Source organism: Lissotriton vulgaris, chromosome 1_2, assembly GCF_964263255.1.
Source record: "Lissotriton vulgaris chromosome 1_2, aLisVul1.2, whole genome shotgun sequence".
Taxonomy (NCBI): Eukaryota; Metazoa; Chordata; class Amphibia; order Caudata; family Salamandridae; genus Lissotriton; species Lissotriton vulgaris.
In genome coordinates, this window is record NC_141686.1 from 93,118,447 (window position 1) to 93,137,243 (window position 18,797).

At 44.7% G+C, this 18,797-nt stretch overlaps 1 protein-coding gene across 1 annotated transcript in view; it reads right to left on the reverse strand.

The window, feature by feature from the left end:
- Positions 1 to 18,797, reverse strand: part of LOC147733977 (adenosine deaminase 2-like) — a 525,029-nt gene that overhangs the window by 157,091 nt on the left and 349,141 nt on the right. Inside the window, exon 6 of the mRNA XM_086952883.1 lies at positions 18,209 to 18,299. Within this exon, the coding sequence (XP_086809009.1) occupies positions 18,209 to 18,299 (91 nt within the window). The remainder of the gene's footprint in view (positions 1 to 18,208; positions 18,300 to 18,797) is intronic.

Consider the following 18,797-nt stretch of genomic DNA (forward strand, 5'->3'; position numbering starts at 1 on the left):
CTGAACGCTAGGTGGTTCTGGGTAAGGCGAAGGTAAGCGGGGAGTGAGTTCCATGTTTTAGCAGCCAGGTATGAAAAGGATCTGCCTCCCATGGTGGTCTTGTTGATGCGAGGTACAGTGGCGAGGGCTTGGTTGGAAGAACGTAGTTGGCGGGAGGGGGTGTAGAAGGACAGTCGTGAGTTGAGGCAATCTGGTCCGATGTCGTAGAGTGATTTGTGTGCGTGGGTAAGCAGTCGGAAAGTGATCCTCTTATTGACGGGTAGCCAGTGGAGGTCTTTAAGGTGACCAGAGATGTGTTCGTTGCGTGGGAGGTCTAATATGAGCCTGGCTGAGGCGTTTTGGATTCGTTGGAGTTTCTTCTGGCGTTTTGCGGTAGTACCCGCGTAGAGGGTGTTTCCGTAGTCCAGTCGGCTCGTGACCAGAGCGTGGGTGACTGTTTTCCTTGTATCGGAGGGGATCCAGCGAAATGTTTTTCTGAGCATGCGAAGAATGTTGAAGCAGGAAGAGGATACGGCGCTGACTTGTCTGTTCATTGAGAGTGAAGAATCCAGGATGACGCCTAGGTTCCGTGCGTGGTCTGTCGGGATGGGTGCTTTTCGGAGGGCTTCCGGCCACCAGGAGTCGTCCCATGCAGAGGGGGATGTACCTAAGATGAGGACTTCTGTTTTGTCTGAGTTCAGTTTCAGACGGCTTTGTTTCATCCATTCGGCAACTTCTTGCCGAATGGATGAAACAATGGATAGATGGCTATTGGTAGATCGCCGCGTGAGATACTCCTTCAGCAAGTAGAGGCCAGTTATTACAAGAAGACGCAGTTTAAGGTGATAGTAGAAATCTGGAAAATCTGGAGTAAAATGGTCAGACTCATGCAAATACACAAATATAATAGATATACACCCGTGTGGCTGTCTCCCATATTATCTGAAACAATGTACAACATAATGGGCAGGCAATGGGAGGAAAGGGGTATCACAAAGGTAGGGATCTCTATTCAACCAATCAAAGGTCCTCATTTATAGATCTGCAACAGAGAGATGGAATAAGCACAGTGACTCACTTCAAGTACAGGCAGATTACCAGTTTCTTAACCCAAATAGGGACTGAAAAGATATCTACAAATAAAATTCCCCTAGTGGAAGTTATAACTTATCCTCATACTAGAATGAAATATATATATAAAATATTAATGGATACAGTTCCTGATGACCCGGAAAAGGTAGAAACTAAATGGGCCAGGAAATTGGGAAACCCTGACGAGGATCTATATCAGTCAATTGCACTAGGGAAGGGAATATTTCTCTCAGCAAATTTAAAAGCCCAACATTATCAAACTATCTTTGACCTCTATTTAATTCCGGCCAAACTTTTCTGTTGAGGTAAAAGAGGGGACGATAAATGTCCTCGGTGTGATCATGGACTGGCGGATATAATACATATGTTTTTTATATGTGAGAAATTAGTGCTCCTAAAGGAGGGAATAGGGGAATTTTTGCTAGTGGCATTGGGGGGCAGGGTTCGTATAACTTCATCACTGATGTTATTGTGCCATGATGACCAGGAACAATGTGATGAATGGCCGAACGACTTTGCTTTTGTTGTAGTGGCTGTAGCTCTGCTCCTTATTGCTACAAAATGTAAGGATGTTAACTCTCCCACGTATCACGCTTGGTTGAATCAGCTGTTGGCCATATATAATATTGAAGGATCTCTGTATAACTGTAAAGGCCGGTGCCAAAGTAGGAGAGGCCGTAAAATCTGGGTGCCAATGAGCAAATGTCTTACAAGGCATAAAGATGGGAGGGACTGGCTGGCCTAGGATAGAGGAGGAAAGAACGGGTGGGATTATAGAATGATTCCTCTATGTATGATAGCATAGGAGAAAAATTGTATATGTATCGATCTCCATCGATGGGGTAGCCACGTGTTATGTATTATTACCCCTTCCTATGTCTTTGAGTTATATTGTACCATTTTAGATTTTACCCGTTTCTCTTTCTTGTCTCCCGTACCACCCACACATTTTTCTTTAATGTCTTTTTTTATTTATTTGTATGCTTTATGGGATGTATACATATGAAATCTTCTGAAAACCGATGGCTGAATATGGCAATATTTGATTTATGACTTTTTTTTAAATCTTTTTATTTTTACTCTCTCCAAATAAAATATATTTTTTAAAAAGACAAACATCTGTACTTCCTTCCCACTTGATTTTCGCCAGAATCTTATTAACGCTTTTACAGCCATTATATTCCATGATATCATATCCGTTTTCAATCATGTTGCTTGAAACCATATCAGAACCCAAGTGGCAATAAGCTCTTTAGACACTTTCCCTTCTCAGCATCCCTCCTATTTTTACCACTAATATGGAGCAGCTCGGCTCCGTACAGCAATTGCAGGGGATCATTACTACATACGTTTTTAGGTATGGTCTGACTCTTTATAACATTTCTCTGAAGTCCCTATTGAATTTTTTCAAGCCACTTACTGAGGCCATAGCCCTGGTCTTCAGAGCCTCTAAATCTACTTCAAGTGTCTCCAAGCCTAGGTCCAATGAAATTTACTTTTTGTCTTCCCAAAGGAAAGCACCCTAGTTTTATCCATGTTTAACAGTAATTATTTCCACCTACAGTAATCTCTAAAATGGTCTAATTGCCTTTGCAGGCCTATTTCTGTTTGATCTAGAATCACAAGATCATCTGCATACAAAAGGCATACCACACGTTTACCATTCATTCTAGGTATAAATCCATTTGCAGCAGCTATGGTCACTGGCAGATCAGTGAAAAATACGGAGAAAAGTAAGGGGGTTAATAGTACACACCCCTCAACCCATTTTTAATTTGTATTTTTTGTGTTAGAATCCACAGAGTACTCAGTTCAGTTTTTCTGTGCACTCTAATATCGCTGTTTATCCAAGAAATTGTTAACAAGTTTGTTGTGTGCTACTCCATCCTCGCACTGTGTCTGGCAGTGCTCATAAATAATAAAGGCTACGTGGGTCAGATGAATCAGTCCCTTAGATTTGTGCACTTTTTCTTTTTCATGAAACAACAATGTTTCTTCGCAATATTTATACGTTTTTTTTAAAAAAAAACATTCACAGACTCTTTCGTAGATTATTCCATGAATGTATTCATTCAATGGTGCGCCATTCGCAATTTTAGTTCATTGGTTCATTGGTTCTTTGCCCTTGACTTCATCAGAACACTATTTAAAACACACCCAATGCATTTCGGTTCATTCATCGACCACGCTTGGAAAGTAAGTTATCATCGCATAAAAAGTTTGTTACACGATCACATGAGCTTCGGAACATTTAAATTCCCGGTTTAGAAATCTATCTGGTAATGTAAGCGGTTATAAACACCCGTCTAATTCCCGTTTCAATATTTTCTGTGTATGCAGTTTAAACCTCACTCATAAGGTTGTTTCATTCAGAACGATACCACCACAGCTACCGCGTGAAAACGTTTGTAAATTAAGTTAATATTGCATTAGGCGATATTATGATCTAGGTTGTACGGCTATTTCACTAATGTGTGAATTCTCTGTCATGATACCCATAACCAATATGTTCGTAAAGCAGTCATACCACATTAGGTTTTTAGTACTTTGTCATGCATGGATGATTACGTGAGTTGTATCATAGACGTGCTGATATGCAGCCTAAATTTCATTATGTTTATAGTCATGTTTAATATGATTTTTTCAAATTAATGCGCAATATGAAGTTTAAACCTAGAATGATGTGCATATATGGTTTTTTGAGACTTGCTTATCTGGTTTATCTGTATTTATTTTCTAGACCCCTGATGAAGGGTCGATGAATGGGGGGGCATGGCTACGCCGTGTACGGGATGGCCGCACGGAGCTGAAGCTCTCCCGACCGTAGCCCCAATTTGTCCATTTCCCAGTAACACCGGCAGCCAACAACACTGGTTGCGGCAGTGAGAACTTTGAGGGAGTACCGACACTGGTGGCAGCAGGCTGGAAGCCTTAAACAGCAGTGGGTGGACGATCGATGACTCTTTCGTTCCCAGAGACGGTCTCGCAAAATGGTGGCGAAGCAGATCCTGGCAGAGGTGGAGGTCGGAGTGCTGCAGCGCAGCAGCCCCTGAACTGCACAAGGGGAGTGCGGTGAGTGCGGGATCCCCCGTGGTGCCCCTGGGGACTTGACATCTACACTCGGAATCCCCCAGCTGTGAACGGGCTACCCCTGGCCTCCTGCGGGACGCGCACAGCTGCTCCAGTTCCCGCAGGCTCCCGTGATAGTGGGGAGGCGGCCGCTGGTCTTTGGGTGCGGGGAGCCGGCTCCGGCCCTACTGCTACACGCTTGGAGCCCCCCAGGGGCGAGTATGATCGGAGCAAGATTGGAGTGGGAAGCTGGCGCTGGGATTGAACGGGCGGCCCCTGCCCCCCCTTCCCATCATTTCTATGGCTGCCTAGGGCGGGGATCTTCCCAATGCTATCCTGTTCACAACCAGGCCCATTTCCTGCATATACAGCTGCCTGCGTATTTCAGCGTGAGGCTCGCTGTTCTTGAAGAGGACATATACAAGAGAGACACTTCACCATTCTCCCCCCCCCCCCCCCCACCCCCCGTGGAGCCTGGGTGTATGTTCCCTGCACTCCTTACGATTTGGGACCCAGACAACGCTAACGGCATCTGAGGCCCACCCGGGCAAACATTGTGGCTGGTTACAAAAGTAACGTGCAAGTGGTGACGGCAGCGTAGGCCCTCACTCTGTAAGACCTGCTGTGTACCCCCTAAGCCAAACCATTGGTTTCTGCGACCATTGGATACCAGTTGGGCGCTGCTAGTGATCCAACCTGACCAGTTGCGGCATGGGCCGCAGAGGTCCGAATCAACGAGTACTCCCTTTTGAAAAGCTGGCAGACTCTGTCAGGGACCAGTTACGTGACTTGGCAGACGGTGGGCAGCCCCTGTCAACTTCGGTAGCGGGCCCACACCAGCTACACCCACTTCTGCTGGAAATGAGGGCCAGGTTTAAGGCGCTGGATGTCCGCTTCGACTCCCTTGACAGAAACATAGCGGAACTGGGAGCGAAGATCCAAGTGCATGATAGACGACTTGATGTTGTGGAGTCCCGCACATCAGACCCGGAGGATGGAACGGCGCAATTGATGAAGTGGCTTGACCGCATGGAAAGGATCCTGAAGAAGATTTGTAAGCGCGCAGTCTGCACAATAACATCCGCTTGATGGGCTTGCTGGAGTCCACAGCTGCTTAATGTATGGACACGTTAGTAGAAACGATCCTCACAGTACTGTTTGGGAAGGAAGCTTTCACTACCGGCTTGGTGGTGGAGCGCGCCCACAGGTTGCTGGGCCCCCGCCCCATCCCGGTTTGCCCACCCAGACCCATCATAGCACGCATAATGAACTTTCGGGACAGAGACACAGCACTTCGACTAGCACGGGAACATGGAGAACTCTCCTGGCAGGGTTCCAGACTGTCACTGTACCCAGATTTTACCGCCATGGTTCAAGACACTCGGAGGAAATACCTGGGGGTGAAGACAATGCTGAAGAACTCAGGGCAGAAATACGGCATGATTTGCCCAGCCAGACTGAGGGTGGAGGTGAATGGCCAGATACGTTTCTTTGAAAATCCTACAGAAGTTCAAGAATTTTGCCGTACTTATAAGCAAAACAACAAGCGCCCGCAGAAACGTACACCTCCGCACAGCGGCTCAGCGGTCAGTGTGGATTTGTTTTCGAACTCTGGGCATGGTTGACTGTTGATGGTGGACCTCCTTCCACTATGCCGCACGTTTACTAATTTGCCAGGGGAGCCGGGACTCCATATGTTGAATATACTGATCATTTGGGTTACTAGGCCGTGGAGAGCAAACCTTCCCCCACTTTGGTGAACACCTCGAGATTGTAATGGTGATATCAGACTGTACCTCGATTGTTACATTGCTTTCTAGTTTTGGAATCTCACTGGTACTGTTGCATGTTGTTATGCAGGAAGCCTATTTATCGGAAATTGCGCTGGTGTTTCTTGAAAAATGTATGCAGGACTTCCTAGCGATACCAATCACAGCGGAAAGCATAGATGAAGCAATTACGTCTCTGAACTCCTCTTTTGCCCCTGGCCTGGATGGGTACACTGGGGAATTTCGCTCGGAAACCAGTTTGCTTCGGTTCCGCAAGCTTTTAAAAACTTTTCTGTTTTCTGCCTAAACCCCCGCATTACTCTGTAGTTTCATTCTCTGGTGAGCGCTGGGATGCCTTTTTTGGTAACCAGGCGCTATATAAAACTCAGAATAATAATAATAATAATAATTTTACAAAGCTTACATGGAACTATTGATTCCTTGTTTGCTAGATATGTATGTCGATGCGTTGGAGAAGCAGGTCCTCCCGCCCACACTCCGCGAAGCAGTTATTATATTACTCCCCAACCGGGGAAAGACCCCTTATTGTGTGGTTCCTATCGTCCTCGATCCCTCCTTAACCTTGACTACAAAACAATTGCTAAGGCATTATCATGCCGCCTGTAACTGCCTATGGAATCCATAGTCTCCCCGGCTCAGTCGGGTTTTATACCCCATAGATCCACAGCGTTTAATCTCCGTACTTTATTCAACACTCTGCATAGAATAGGCCCTGACAGCCCGCAGCTGCTGTCCTGTTAGACACTGAAAAGGAATGGCCCTTCTTCCTCTCTATAATGCAGCCAATGGGCATGCCGCAGGGCTTTATAGCCACCACAGCCATACTATACACTTCGCCCACTGCCAGGCTCCGACTTAATGGTACTCTGTCTTCGCCCTTCTCGCTATCTCGGGGTACAAGGCAGGGATGCCCTCTGTCCCCCCTGTTGTTCATTCTGGCTATGGACCCACTAGTGAGGCACTTCCAGGACAAACATCTCCTCAGGGGCCTGGTGTTCCGTACAGGCCCGTTATTGGTCTCGCTGTATGCGGACGATACAATATTTTATGTCCATGACCCCAAGAATAAATTAGATCCACTTCTACAAGAAATCATACACTTTGGCACTTACTCCGGCCTAGGGATAAACTAGCATAAATCTGTAATCTTCCCACTTACGAAGCGTACTACCCCGTGGGCACTGGAATTCCCGTTGGAATTGTGTTCCGACTCGGTGAGATACTTGGGGGTGCATATCCATAGGGATCCGGACCAAATTATTCACCTCAATTACGGGGTAGCGATATCCAGGCTTGAGTCACAAATAGATCATTGGCTTAAACTGCCTCCGTCTATGGCAGGGCGCGTGATGATAGTCCTTCTAAAATGTCTATATTTATTCCATAATATCCCAATCCCCCTGTCTAAGAAGTATTTTAGCACGCTTCGCACACAATTAATTAGATTGGTATGGGGCAACAGAACGCCAAGAGTAAGGTGGCAGGTCATGACACTCCCATACCCCAAAGGGGGGTCTGGAGTCCCAGATATGCAGCTATGTTATCTGGCGGCACAGTGCAGCTTTGCGCAGGCATGGTATCGCCCAGACGCCAGAATAACCTTTCTGAGACCTGAGTCGGACTTTGTTCTACCGGACACTTTGGTCGCAGTCCTGCCTATTGGAATCCCACAAGATCACACAGATATCCAACCTGTCTCCACTACGAGCTGGGCGTGGGTCGCACTGGGGCGTCTCAAAAACACGCAAATGGTTTATTCATCAGCCATACCTCTTCCAAATCCCAAATTGATACCCATAACCAGGGAAAAGCTAGTTCAAAATTCCTGCACGAAGTTTGGTATCGCCAAAATGGGAGACTTTTTTCCTGCGGGCCACATATTTGACCTGGAGGATGTGTCCCTTTTCCTGAAGCATCGTTTATGGACAGATTTGTGCTGGCCAGGTTCAGGGCTGCGCTTCGAGCCCGGCTCCCTGACTTCCCTCTGAAACTCCTAGCTTTTGCTCCACTGACAATGGTTATTGACAGTAGCAGAGGGGTGCATTTGATTTTGCAACTTTATAAGGCGGGTGCAGACTTGGTCTCACTAGACGATACCAGGGTGCGGGGTGCCTGGGAGGCGGACTTATGCAATCCGATATCGGATGAAGAGTGGGCTGGGTGCTGTTTGGAGACCAAACTAGTGTCCATTAACAGCAGGCACAGATTTATTCATTTTAAGTTTCTACGCCGAATGGATTGTAGTGTAGTTCCTATATTCCCAATAGGCTCTGCGCATTGGAATAACTTAAACGATAGTTTAGACGTAGTACTGAGGTCGACTAGGTCTCTACTGAATATGTTAGACTTAATTAGGTATGCCACTAACTCAGAGGTAACTAGAAACTTTCTCGAATGAACAGGAAGGAGTTAACTTTCCTGATTAGACAAGAAAGAATTAGTTTCTGACAACCGCATAAACATGACAACTTTGCTCCCTCCAGAATAGGGAGTATCTCCAGAGTCGTGTGAAAACAATAGATAGCTATTTCACTCAGTCAATCGTGCATGCTTAGTTTCACCAGAGTGCAGAGAAATAGAGACGGGCGTTTTCAATAAAAGTTGTCATTTATTGAGCAGTCTTCTTTCTCATGCAAGAGAAATGAATTGCCACAATTGCAATACTTATCATAAAGTAAAGTGCATACAGTAAAAGGAGTATTATGAAATAATACTGTAAAAGCATTTATATGGTTTCTGAGCCATATGATACTTAAAACGGATAAAATATATACAATACATACAATGATAAAAGATGACTAAACGTACTCAACTGGTGCTTCTACAATACGCCTACCCCAGTGTACATAACCTAAGCCTAGTACGTGGGAAGGAGTAAGTGAGCTGCAGTTTAAATTAAGTTAGTTTTGCCAAGAATCTGAATCAAGAATTCTCTAAGGATCTAATCAGCTCCGTACCTTGGTTGTAGAATGAAGGAGGTCTTGTATCTCTTTCTCAGGACTCGATCTTCCAGCAACCCGCAAGGGTGAATGGAAACACTGGAGCTGGATTTCTCGGCAGGAGAAAAGACAGCGTCTCTCTCAGTGCGTCAAATGGGAGGGTCGGCTTCCTTCGGCACTCGCATCAGCTGGGCTTTGGGTAAGTAGATAGCCGCTCTGCTCCAAACCACTGTGTGTTTGCTTAAGGCAAATGCTGGTATATTTATACCTGGAAGGTTCCGTGTTTGACGTAAGGTTGGACATAAGACGTCACTAAGAACTGGCAGTTCTTTCAGGACTCTCAGGAGTTCTAGGACAAATCAAAACAGAAGCAGGGGGAATTCCCTGGCTGCTGGAGGTTTGGTTTGTTTAAAGAACGCGTTGTACTTTCTAGGAGTCTAGGGAAGTAGCCTTGCCGTATTTGGACTGCATTGGCTATGACTAAATATGGATATGATTCTTATGCATTTATAAGGATATGATTTGTTATAACCACATAAGGGCATACATCGGGAATATTTAATTAGGGTCCTAGATACGTTCACAACAGGATGTTACCCCACTCAGGGCACACAGGATTGACCCTAATAGGTCACATCAATGTCAAGGGTGCCAATCCCCCCAGGCGGACTTTGCTCACCTGGCCTGGACCTGCCCATGAATTCATACATTCTGGATGGGAGTGCACCGCACACTGTAGTGGGCTTGTCCCACAGGTCCAGGTGTAAATAGGTAGACACGGCAGACCAGAACAGGTGCTTATAGATGGTAGTTTATTAGTAGATAAGATGGTACAGGTTAACAGCCCCACCAGGAGCAGACCTATTCGCCGCTCAGCCCATCCTCAACTGTGTCTCCCATGCGTCCAACATTCCAGATACCAAGATTCCAGAGGGAACTCTCACACAGGGCTGATCAGCTAGATGCAGGTACATAGAAATAACATAAGGATACTACACACACTCAGCAAGATTATACCGCTACAGGTGAATCCCCTGCCTGAGATTGCTCTATTGGGTACAATTCCCCCTTAAAGTCAGGCGGTTCGCGGCCATCGCCCTGCTGTTGGCGAAGAGAGAAGTAGCGATCCACTGGGGGGGGTAGGAGAGCCCCTACAGTGTTGTCCTGGCTCCAAAGCTTAGCGTCCTGCTCTATGAGGTGTGAGAATTATGCAGACACAACCCCCTCAGCCTCCAGACCTAGAGATATATGGGGTCTCTTCAAGACTTATCTTATGGCTCAACAGCAGGAACAATCTACACAGCAAGAGCAAGGTCTGGTGCCAACTGGTGTGGGCTAGAGCACTGCTTTATAATGTAAGCAGAACCTATGTTCCGGCATGTAGCCCACGTGCAGCAACTGGCCAGTATGATGATGGGAGTGGGTGGCGGGTTGGAGGGAATGGGTGATGTTCAGGAAGCATAATTAGCAACTATCTTTTACATGAGCTAGATTTTTGCAGCTTATGACTTGTGATGCTTACATATGACCTATTGTGCAGTTAAGAGGACTACTGTGAAGTTTCATATATGTGTAACCAAGACGCCCCTTCATTGTGCTCAGTGCATTGCTTTGATTTTGCTTAAAATGCTAAATAAAGTTAAAAAAAAAGGTCGTTGAATGCCCTGAAATCCATTGGGTGTGTTTAACCCCTTGGCCGCGGCGGTAATTCCGCTGCGGTGCTAGGGAGCAGGGGGGCCCGCGCGGCGCTGCCACGCTCGTGACGGAACCACTCCGTCACGAGCCACGGTGGTGCTGTGCTTGTGACGGAATGGTTCCGTCATGGCCCGCCCGCTCAATGGAACGCTCGGCGCAGGCGCGGAATCAGCGCCACACAGGCACGGCGGCCGGGCCATGACGGAACCATTCCGTCACCAACACAGCCCCACCGTGGCTCGTGATGGAATGGTTTTGTCACGAGCACGCAAGGGGTTAAATAGCGTTCTGATTAAGTCAAGAGCAGTGCACCAATGAACTAAAATTGCAAATGGAGCACCATTGAATGAATAAATCCATGGAATAATCTACGAAGGAGTCTGTGAATGTTTTTTTTTAAATACTTATAAATATTGTGAAGAAACGTTGCAGTTTCATGTAAAAGTGCACACATCTAAAGGACTGATTTGTCTGACCCATGTAGCCTTTAGAGTCCACCGAGTATCCAGAATGACCTGGGCCCAGTTGCTCCTATGTGGGCTATGTTAGCCTTAGAAGGTCTTTTGGCCTGTCCTGTTTTTCCAATCTCAGATCAAAAGCTCCACAGAAATCTACAAAGCAGCAGAATAAATTCAACCTCTGCTACAGACTTACATGCAATGGACCAGAGCGCAAAGCAATTGTCAATTGTTCCGTTCCTTAAAGCCCCCCTGTTCTGGCAGCACTATGCAATTCAAGTCATCCCACTCCTTAAGCATTCCCAAAATTATTTTTGCTAATACCTTTTCTGCCACATCGAGAAGATTGATCAGCCTATAATTCTTCTGGCTTTTTATATCTCCCCTTTTGTGTATCGGCCTGATAAGTGCACCTCTCCAGTTTTCGGGTATAAGCCCTGTATCCAAAATCTTATCAAATAACCTATACAATAGCCTTGCCCACCAATCCGGGCAGGGTTTTATACTTATTGCAAGCATATTATCAGGTCTGGACGCATGAGTCGGGGTTAATCTTGAGATGATGATTCTGATATTACTCAATGAGAAGTTGTACCTTAACTCCTCACCCGCTTTCTCCCAAGAGATCGCTTGTTTCGCCACATATTCCTATTGTTTACCATATATCTCCTCTAGATAGGCCACCCAAACATTTTCTTCTACCACACAGGCCATTGTGCCTGGTGTTTTTCCTGATCCTTCTTGTACCAATTTCCAGAAGAGTTTTATGTTTTTAGTTTCTATTACCTCTATCACATTTCCCTAATGACTATCTTTATGATCTCTTTTCTTTCTCTTTTGATTAAAGTTTTATACCTTCACCATAAGTTTATCAGAACACTATGACTTTCTATTTCATATCTTACTTTGAGGTTTCTTTCCCCTTTCCTTATCTGCATCTTTTGATTCCTATATTCCTCAGTAAACCATTTGTTTTTTTCTTCCTTTGGCTATTCAGAGCTTTCACATTCCTTACTCTCTTTCCTTTTAGAACTACTTTAAGGTACTGTACCACCTGTATGACTATATTCTCATACCACTCAGGATGTACTATTAAGGCATCCTTTAGTGATATGTTTGGTTAAAGAATAGACAATGTTTCCATATGTTCTTCTGTTAGTCTAGTGGTCAGTCGTTTTGGATAATCCATCTAAAGAGGGATCACCTTTTCCCTCTGCATCATTTTTCCTCTCAGCTAATTTAATTTCAGAGGATGGTGATCACTCCCCTCTTCAGACCCCACTTTAAAGTCCCTTATTTTGTCAACGTTCCAAGCATGCATGTACATATAATCAATTGGGCATAATTGCTGACCAACCTTAAAGGTCTGTTGTGCAGGGCAATCCACTTCCATCCTACCATTTAGACAAAATAGGGCTTCAGAACCCGGATATTTTCCCAAATCTATATCCCATTTAGTTTTCGGAAAATTTGCTGCCTTTATATTTTATGATTTCGACATTTCTTTAGACCATATCTCCACTTTATTTGTTTTTAATTTATGGTTCAGATCCCTCATCAATATAAACATCTCTCTTTAACCCAAAGAATCAACATCATCCTTCCTATTTCCAACCTATACTCCTCAGACCGCCCCCCGTATATATGCAATAACTAATATCAACTTTTCATTTACGGGGTATGGTTCCCAGAGCTCCACTTTGCAACCCACCAGCCATTTCCATCTTACTGATAGTGTTGTCACCTTCCTAGCTATTCTGGTGGATATCAGAGTGGAAAAAACCCTGCAGGGCTGACTTTTGTTGCAGACTTATGATTCGGGATAAATCTTTCTATCATAGGGGTTTCATTGCACAGCCATATTTCTTGCTGACACACAATCGCATAAGTATCTACAGGCTTTTTAAAGGTTTCTGATTTTGATATTTTACTGAAGCCATTTATATTCCAAGTAAGAATCTCAAGGTTGTGCAATGGCCAAATGTTCTAATCTATTTCACATAGCCACCCCTCTTCTTGTTGGGCTGGTGCCACCACTCATCTTGCTGGGCTGGTGTAGTATGGGTTGTGTATTTATCTGCACAATTTACATCACTCCAATCCTTTGAGGTCCTCATCCCAGGTACTGTAATTTCTATACCATTCTTTCCTTTTAGGCTTAATTAATTAATCTTATTTGTGTTTACCCTAGGCCTGCATGGTGACTCAGGAATACTAATCTGTGGTTACCCACTATAGATAGGTCTGAGTCTGGGACTAGCCTTATTCCTTCCTTCTGCAGCTCATTTTTTGCTTTTATTAATGTAGATTTTACTAAACCAGAATACATCAGTACTTTGGTGACCTCATTCCCCTTTTTATTACGCATAAACCCTATTTTTCGGAGGTCATTTGTTCCCATTTCTCTTAAGCTGGCACATTCAGAGAAGGTTAACAATAGCTGTGATCAATTTAAGGGGTGTAGCTTCCTCAATCTTTTACCGCCTTCCCTATGATGTGCTGTTTCAAGATACAGCCCCAAACTTCTTCCCTCCTTCTTTTCCCATCTAGGGTTCTTTCTCAGTTATTACGCATCACTTCCCTCCGCATGTTATTAGATTACCACTGATCGCTTCGCGTTTGTTCAGATTTTCCTTCCTCTGTAATCTACTTGAAACACCCCTCTGCTGTTTACAACTCCCATCATTTTTTTATCTCAATTGTTGTTACTTTCCTTTTTCTTCATCTTCGTCCCTGATCCTACTTTCAGGCTCTTTCTTCACCACCCTCCTTGCTCTAGGTATATATTGTCTTTATCGGATTAATTCTCTGGTTTTCTTTATGAGCATAGGACACCTAGAGATATATATGCTCTATACCCATGCTAAATGTACAACTGACTTTCCAAACTCTCCGAACTCGCTGCTTCAATTTTTACTCCCTCCTACACTGACTATAGATGGCATATGCTCTCAAATGTATTTAAGTTTCCCCACAATGATCTGTAGCTGATCATTTTGAGATTTCAATATATCATTGTTCATCATAGGAACTTTTAGCAGTCCTTTCAGTTTTTTTTGTAAAATCACCATTACATCCAGCATGGTTGATGATGGGGATGCTGAAATCTCTAGGTTGGGGGTGGATTTATGAACTGAGCATAAGGTTTCTTCATTTGCTGTTTTGGGGTATGGCTCCATGCTCTTAGTCTGCCCCCCCCCTGTTCGATCTCATTACCCTCCAGCCCTGTGTTACACAATTCTATAATTGCAACCTTCTCTCTCTGTTGATGTGAACTTCCACTGGCCCCGGGGTAAACAGGCGTGGGGATGAGGACAACCTTGGGATGAAAGAAAATACGCTTTGTTTTTGTATTTTATGATTACTTAGTTTGGGTAAACTTAGGTCTAATGGGTTTGGGCTATCGGACCCAACATCGATTTGGGCACATGTTTGTTTGCCGTTGTTTCGGCAGTAGATCTTTTATTTTGAGGTTTTTGCTCACAAAGTCCTTGATGGATTCAGTAACCGATACTCCTCCCTTCTCATCTTGCTTGTGGCTTTCATGGAATATCCTGCTGCTGGTCTGTGTGTTAATCGTTGTACTTTTACTCTCAGAACTGCCTCACCCTCATCTTGGGGATCATTCCTTGTTGTGCCGTCCACTAATGGGCCATGCCCCTTCTGAGTTTTGGTTCTGCCAGGTGCAATCTCCACTGCTGCACTACACTTTTCGCCTGCACTCATCCTGGAGCAGTTTTCAGTACTTGCTTTGCTTTACTTTACTCTACAACTCACCTAATACAACACTTTCACTTTCCTCTGCTGTGCCTGTGTGTTATTTTTCTCTCCTTTGACACCACCCGGATTTTCCAATTTCTCAAGTCTTCTCAACCTTCTTAACTACCAATTGTATCCAAAATGGTAGGAATATTCCAGTTCTTATAGGCTTTTCACTACCACCTCACAGCTCCCCCCCCATGCAGTGGAGCTGACACAGTTACTGCACTGCTCTGCCTTCAAAAGTGTCTCTCTCTGTGACTCTCCCAAGCTGAGGGCAAAGTGGCAGTATTTATTTTTAAAAATTAACATGGCCTTCTTTTGGCGCCCTCCTATTGCGCCTGCCTTGGCATTCCCCTCTGCCTTTAACAATTTCTCCAGTCTTCTCAACGGTGTTGACTACCAATTTTATCCAAAATGGGAGAAAAATATCCAGTCCTTATAGGATTTTCATTGCTGCATGCCTGCCCCACCTCACAGTCCTCCCATCACGCCCCCCCCATCCCCCCGGCAAGGGAACTGACACTGTTACCGAGCTGCCCTGCCGTGAAAATTGTCTCTCTCTCTATGTGACTTTCCCAAACTAAGGGCAAAGTGGCAGTATTTTTAACAATTTTTTAACAATTAACAGGTCCTTTGTTTGGAGCTCTCCTCTTGCGCCTTCCTTGGCCTTTCGACAATGACGTGGCAACGGGCAGGCACGAGATCAACAGGAAACACATGGACGTGTTCGTCTTTACGTGTAACGAGCTACGTCAGATAACAGGAGGAGGATGTTGCATTTTCCAGTTTGGTGAGGACAAAAGTATTGCCCGGTTACTTGCTGGTAAGGTTCATTACTCCGAGACTAGTCTCCCTATCACAGTCCTGGCTCCCTTTCCTTCCTTCGTATGTTCCTCTTCTTTGGCTCTGGATTACTGAATTTCCGGATGTGAGGTCAGACGTTATGTATCCCACAGGATGTGGGTGTGGCCTAGAGGGAAGGGATGGTTGCTGTATGTGTTGTTTGGTTTTGCTTGTTTACGGCTACAGGGAGGAGCTGACGCTCTTTTATTCAAGGACTGTGATGGGGGGTCACACAAGGACGTAATGGCGAAGATAATGAAGGAGAAAGCCTGTGACGGCTGTGAAAGTAAATAATGGTTTCTGGTGTCTTATGAGGGAAGAATGTTATGCAAGACAAAATATAAGGCAGAAGAGGTCGGTAAAGGGTGCTGATCAGTGCTTTAAATGGGAAACAAGCACTGGCGTTGCCAATAGGTCTCGCAGTAGGAAAGTTGGAGCTATTACAATTGCAAATAACAATGCCTTTTATTTTTGTTTCCATTTTAAAAACATAAAGGGCTTTGTCATTTGCAAAACCAATAGCTCCAACTTTCCTACTGCGAGACCTATTGGCAACGCCAGTGCTTGTTCTTCCTCTTTCTTTCAGCCGTATCTGTCTTTCTCACTCTTGCCGTTGGTCATAGTGCCATGAAAAATAAGCCCCAGACTCCAAAAAAAAAAGGCCAGTGCCCGCCACCTGGAACCACCGGCCAAACGTAAGCACTGTTGCCAACTGTCCTTACAGTAGTGATTCTAATCCTTCCGTAGGACATTTTGTGGACATGCTTCGTGTTCTGGCTTATTTGCCTGAACTGCTCAGATAAATATTCTAAAAGGGGGAACAAGGTCTGGATTTCATGTTTCTGATGTGTACCATTCAGTGAGAAGTAGTTGAGCAAAATTTCTGTTACACCAGCGTAAACTTGTGTAATTTCTGAAATTCCTCTAGTATGCCATCTCTTCTCCTTTCAAGCTGTTTGTGGCAAATAATTAACTTGACCTCATGAGGACAATATGAACGACCGGAACGTTACCATCCACTGTTAACAGTGCTTGTGTTTTTTGCACTATTTTTTCTTATCTCCGAATTTGTCTTTGCAGCCAAAATGGACACGAGGACGCATTTTATGCTAAAATATAGCTCCAAATGCAGTTTTACATTTCTCGTAATTTCTATCAAAGTCATGTAGTTACGCAAATACAAAATATGCAAATTTGGCACAGCCCTAATGAAAGGTTTTGTTGCCATAACTGTTTGGCACTAGATCTCTACGGCATGCATCCAGGCAAGCATCATAGAGCCTAAAAAAAGGCATGAAGGAAGGATAAATGTGAATTTCTGAACGATACCCAATGCTGCCAGGGAGCGTCTGGTTAGAGAGGAGAAGGTGGTCTGTAATCCTATGCCACTGGTAACTGAAGGGCACTTTTGAGCAGGCCGGGATCAAAGTTCATCATAAAAGCGAGCACTGGATTTTTCAGTGCCTAGCAGCGTATCACAAGAGCTGCTGCAGAGGAGGGTTTAGAGTGTACAGGAGAGCCTATCAAAACAGCTATTTACAAAGAGCTCTGAGCTCCTGGCGAAAACGGCATATTTGAACTAAGCTGGATGAACTGTAGAAAGACGCAGTCATGAAAATAATGGTGCAGCAGAGAAGAATGTAAGCATTAAGCGAAGAAAGGGGAGGAGAAGTGCAGATGAAGCCATTTGATGTGCTGTGAGCGGCCGGGAAACGGAAAGTACGGCCAGCCTGCGGCCGGCCATGAATAATTAGGGGAGGAGAAGCCCTCTGATGTGCTGGGCTGGCCGTGAATGCGCGTGCTTGTTTGGTCACGTGATTCACATGAACTTCAAGAAAACCGCAGCAGAAAGCCCTTGGTTTGACGAGGATTTTGGCTACTTGAATTCTCGCTCCCTCAATGCGCTTGCGCGCATTGTAGGTCACGAGACCTAAAAAATAGTGCAGGTACTCATTTAAATTTGGCGAATGGGCCGGCTGGGGCGTGGCTAATGGCAAAACATGCGAAGTTTATTGGCCTATATACTAGTTGTAGTACACACGAGAAATGTATTTCAATAAACAAATCAGGGTAATTCGTTATACAAAATGAAAGTCAAACAGTGATTTTAACCTTTCCTTATTTTGTAATATTTCTCTCACAAAAACCGGCACACGCAAGCAGGCAAACAGAACCACATAAGCAGACACTAACAAAAGAATCAGGTGGTATTAAAGCCCTTTTAACCTCACATGGCTTTTCTCATTGTGCTGCCTTGTTCCTTGCAACAAAGCTTGACTGCGAACACTGGGATATCATGCAAATGAGCCCACGCTGAATAGTTCAGCGGGGGCTCAGCTCAGGGCTGTAAAAGTGATTTAGCTTAACAAAGAAACAGGCTACTACCGCTAGAGGCCAATGCGCCTACTCTCCATGAGTACCGATACTCGCCACAGCCGTAGAGAAGCGCCGGTCCATTTAAAGCACTGGTGCTGATGGATCTCAAAGTTTCACAACAGATGATGGCAGATAGAGAAGATCAAAGAGTAAGCGGGTCACAGAGAAAGCAGGTAAAATGTATAAAAATGTTCTTCATATTTACCACGTCAAAGCCTGCTAGGGTCTCTGGAAACTGGGCTTTTAAGAGGATGGCAGCTTCAATGGCTTCTTTAGCAAAGGTCTTATCTTTGTACCTTCAAAAAACAAAAGATGCGCAAAACTTCATTGATGGTGCTATTCTGATAGAAATTCATTCCTAGCATCTTGGTCACGAGCAGTGCATACCTACTATCGAAAAAGAAATGTGAAAGAGCTGAATACTGCCTTCAGTCTCAAAGCTAAGCTGCTTACCTTTCCACTGGGGATCTTTTAGCACAGTACAAGTTCAGCAAGGGTCAAGCGATGCCAACCATAAATCTTGGCTCTGGGGTGGGATTGGAGTTCCCAAAGACCTTTCGCATCACTCCAACAATCTTCTCCCTGCCATTGACCCACCCAAAAACCTCTGCTTTGCGCTTTTCCCTTATAACTGTCTGAGTATACCCTCAGGAAACACTGGGGCCCAGCCAAGCTGATACATAGACAGGCACATCAAAGATCACACCAAAAACCACACCAAAGACCACTGTATACTTCAAACTCATGTTTACTTTTGTCAGATGTCACAGCAATCTGAAATTATAATAGCTCTT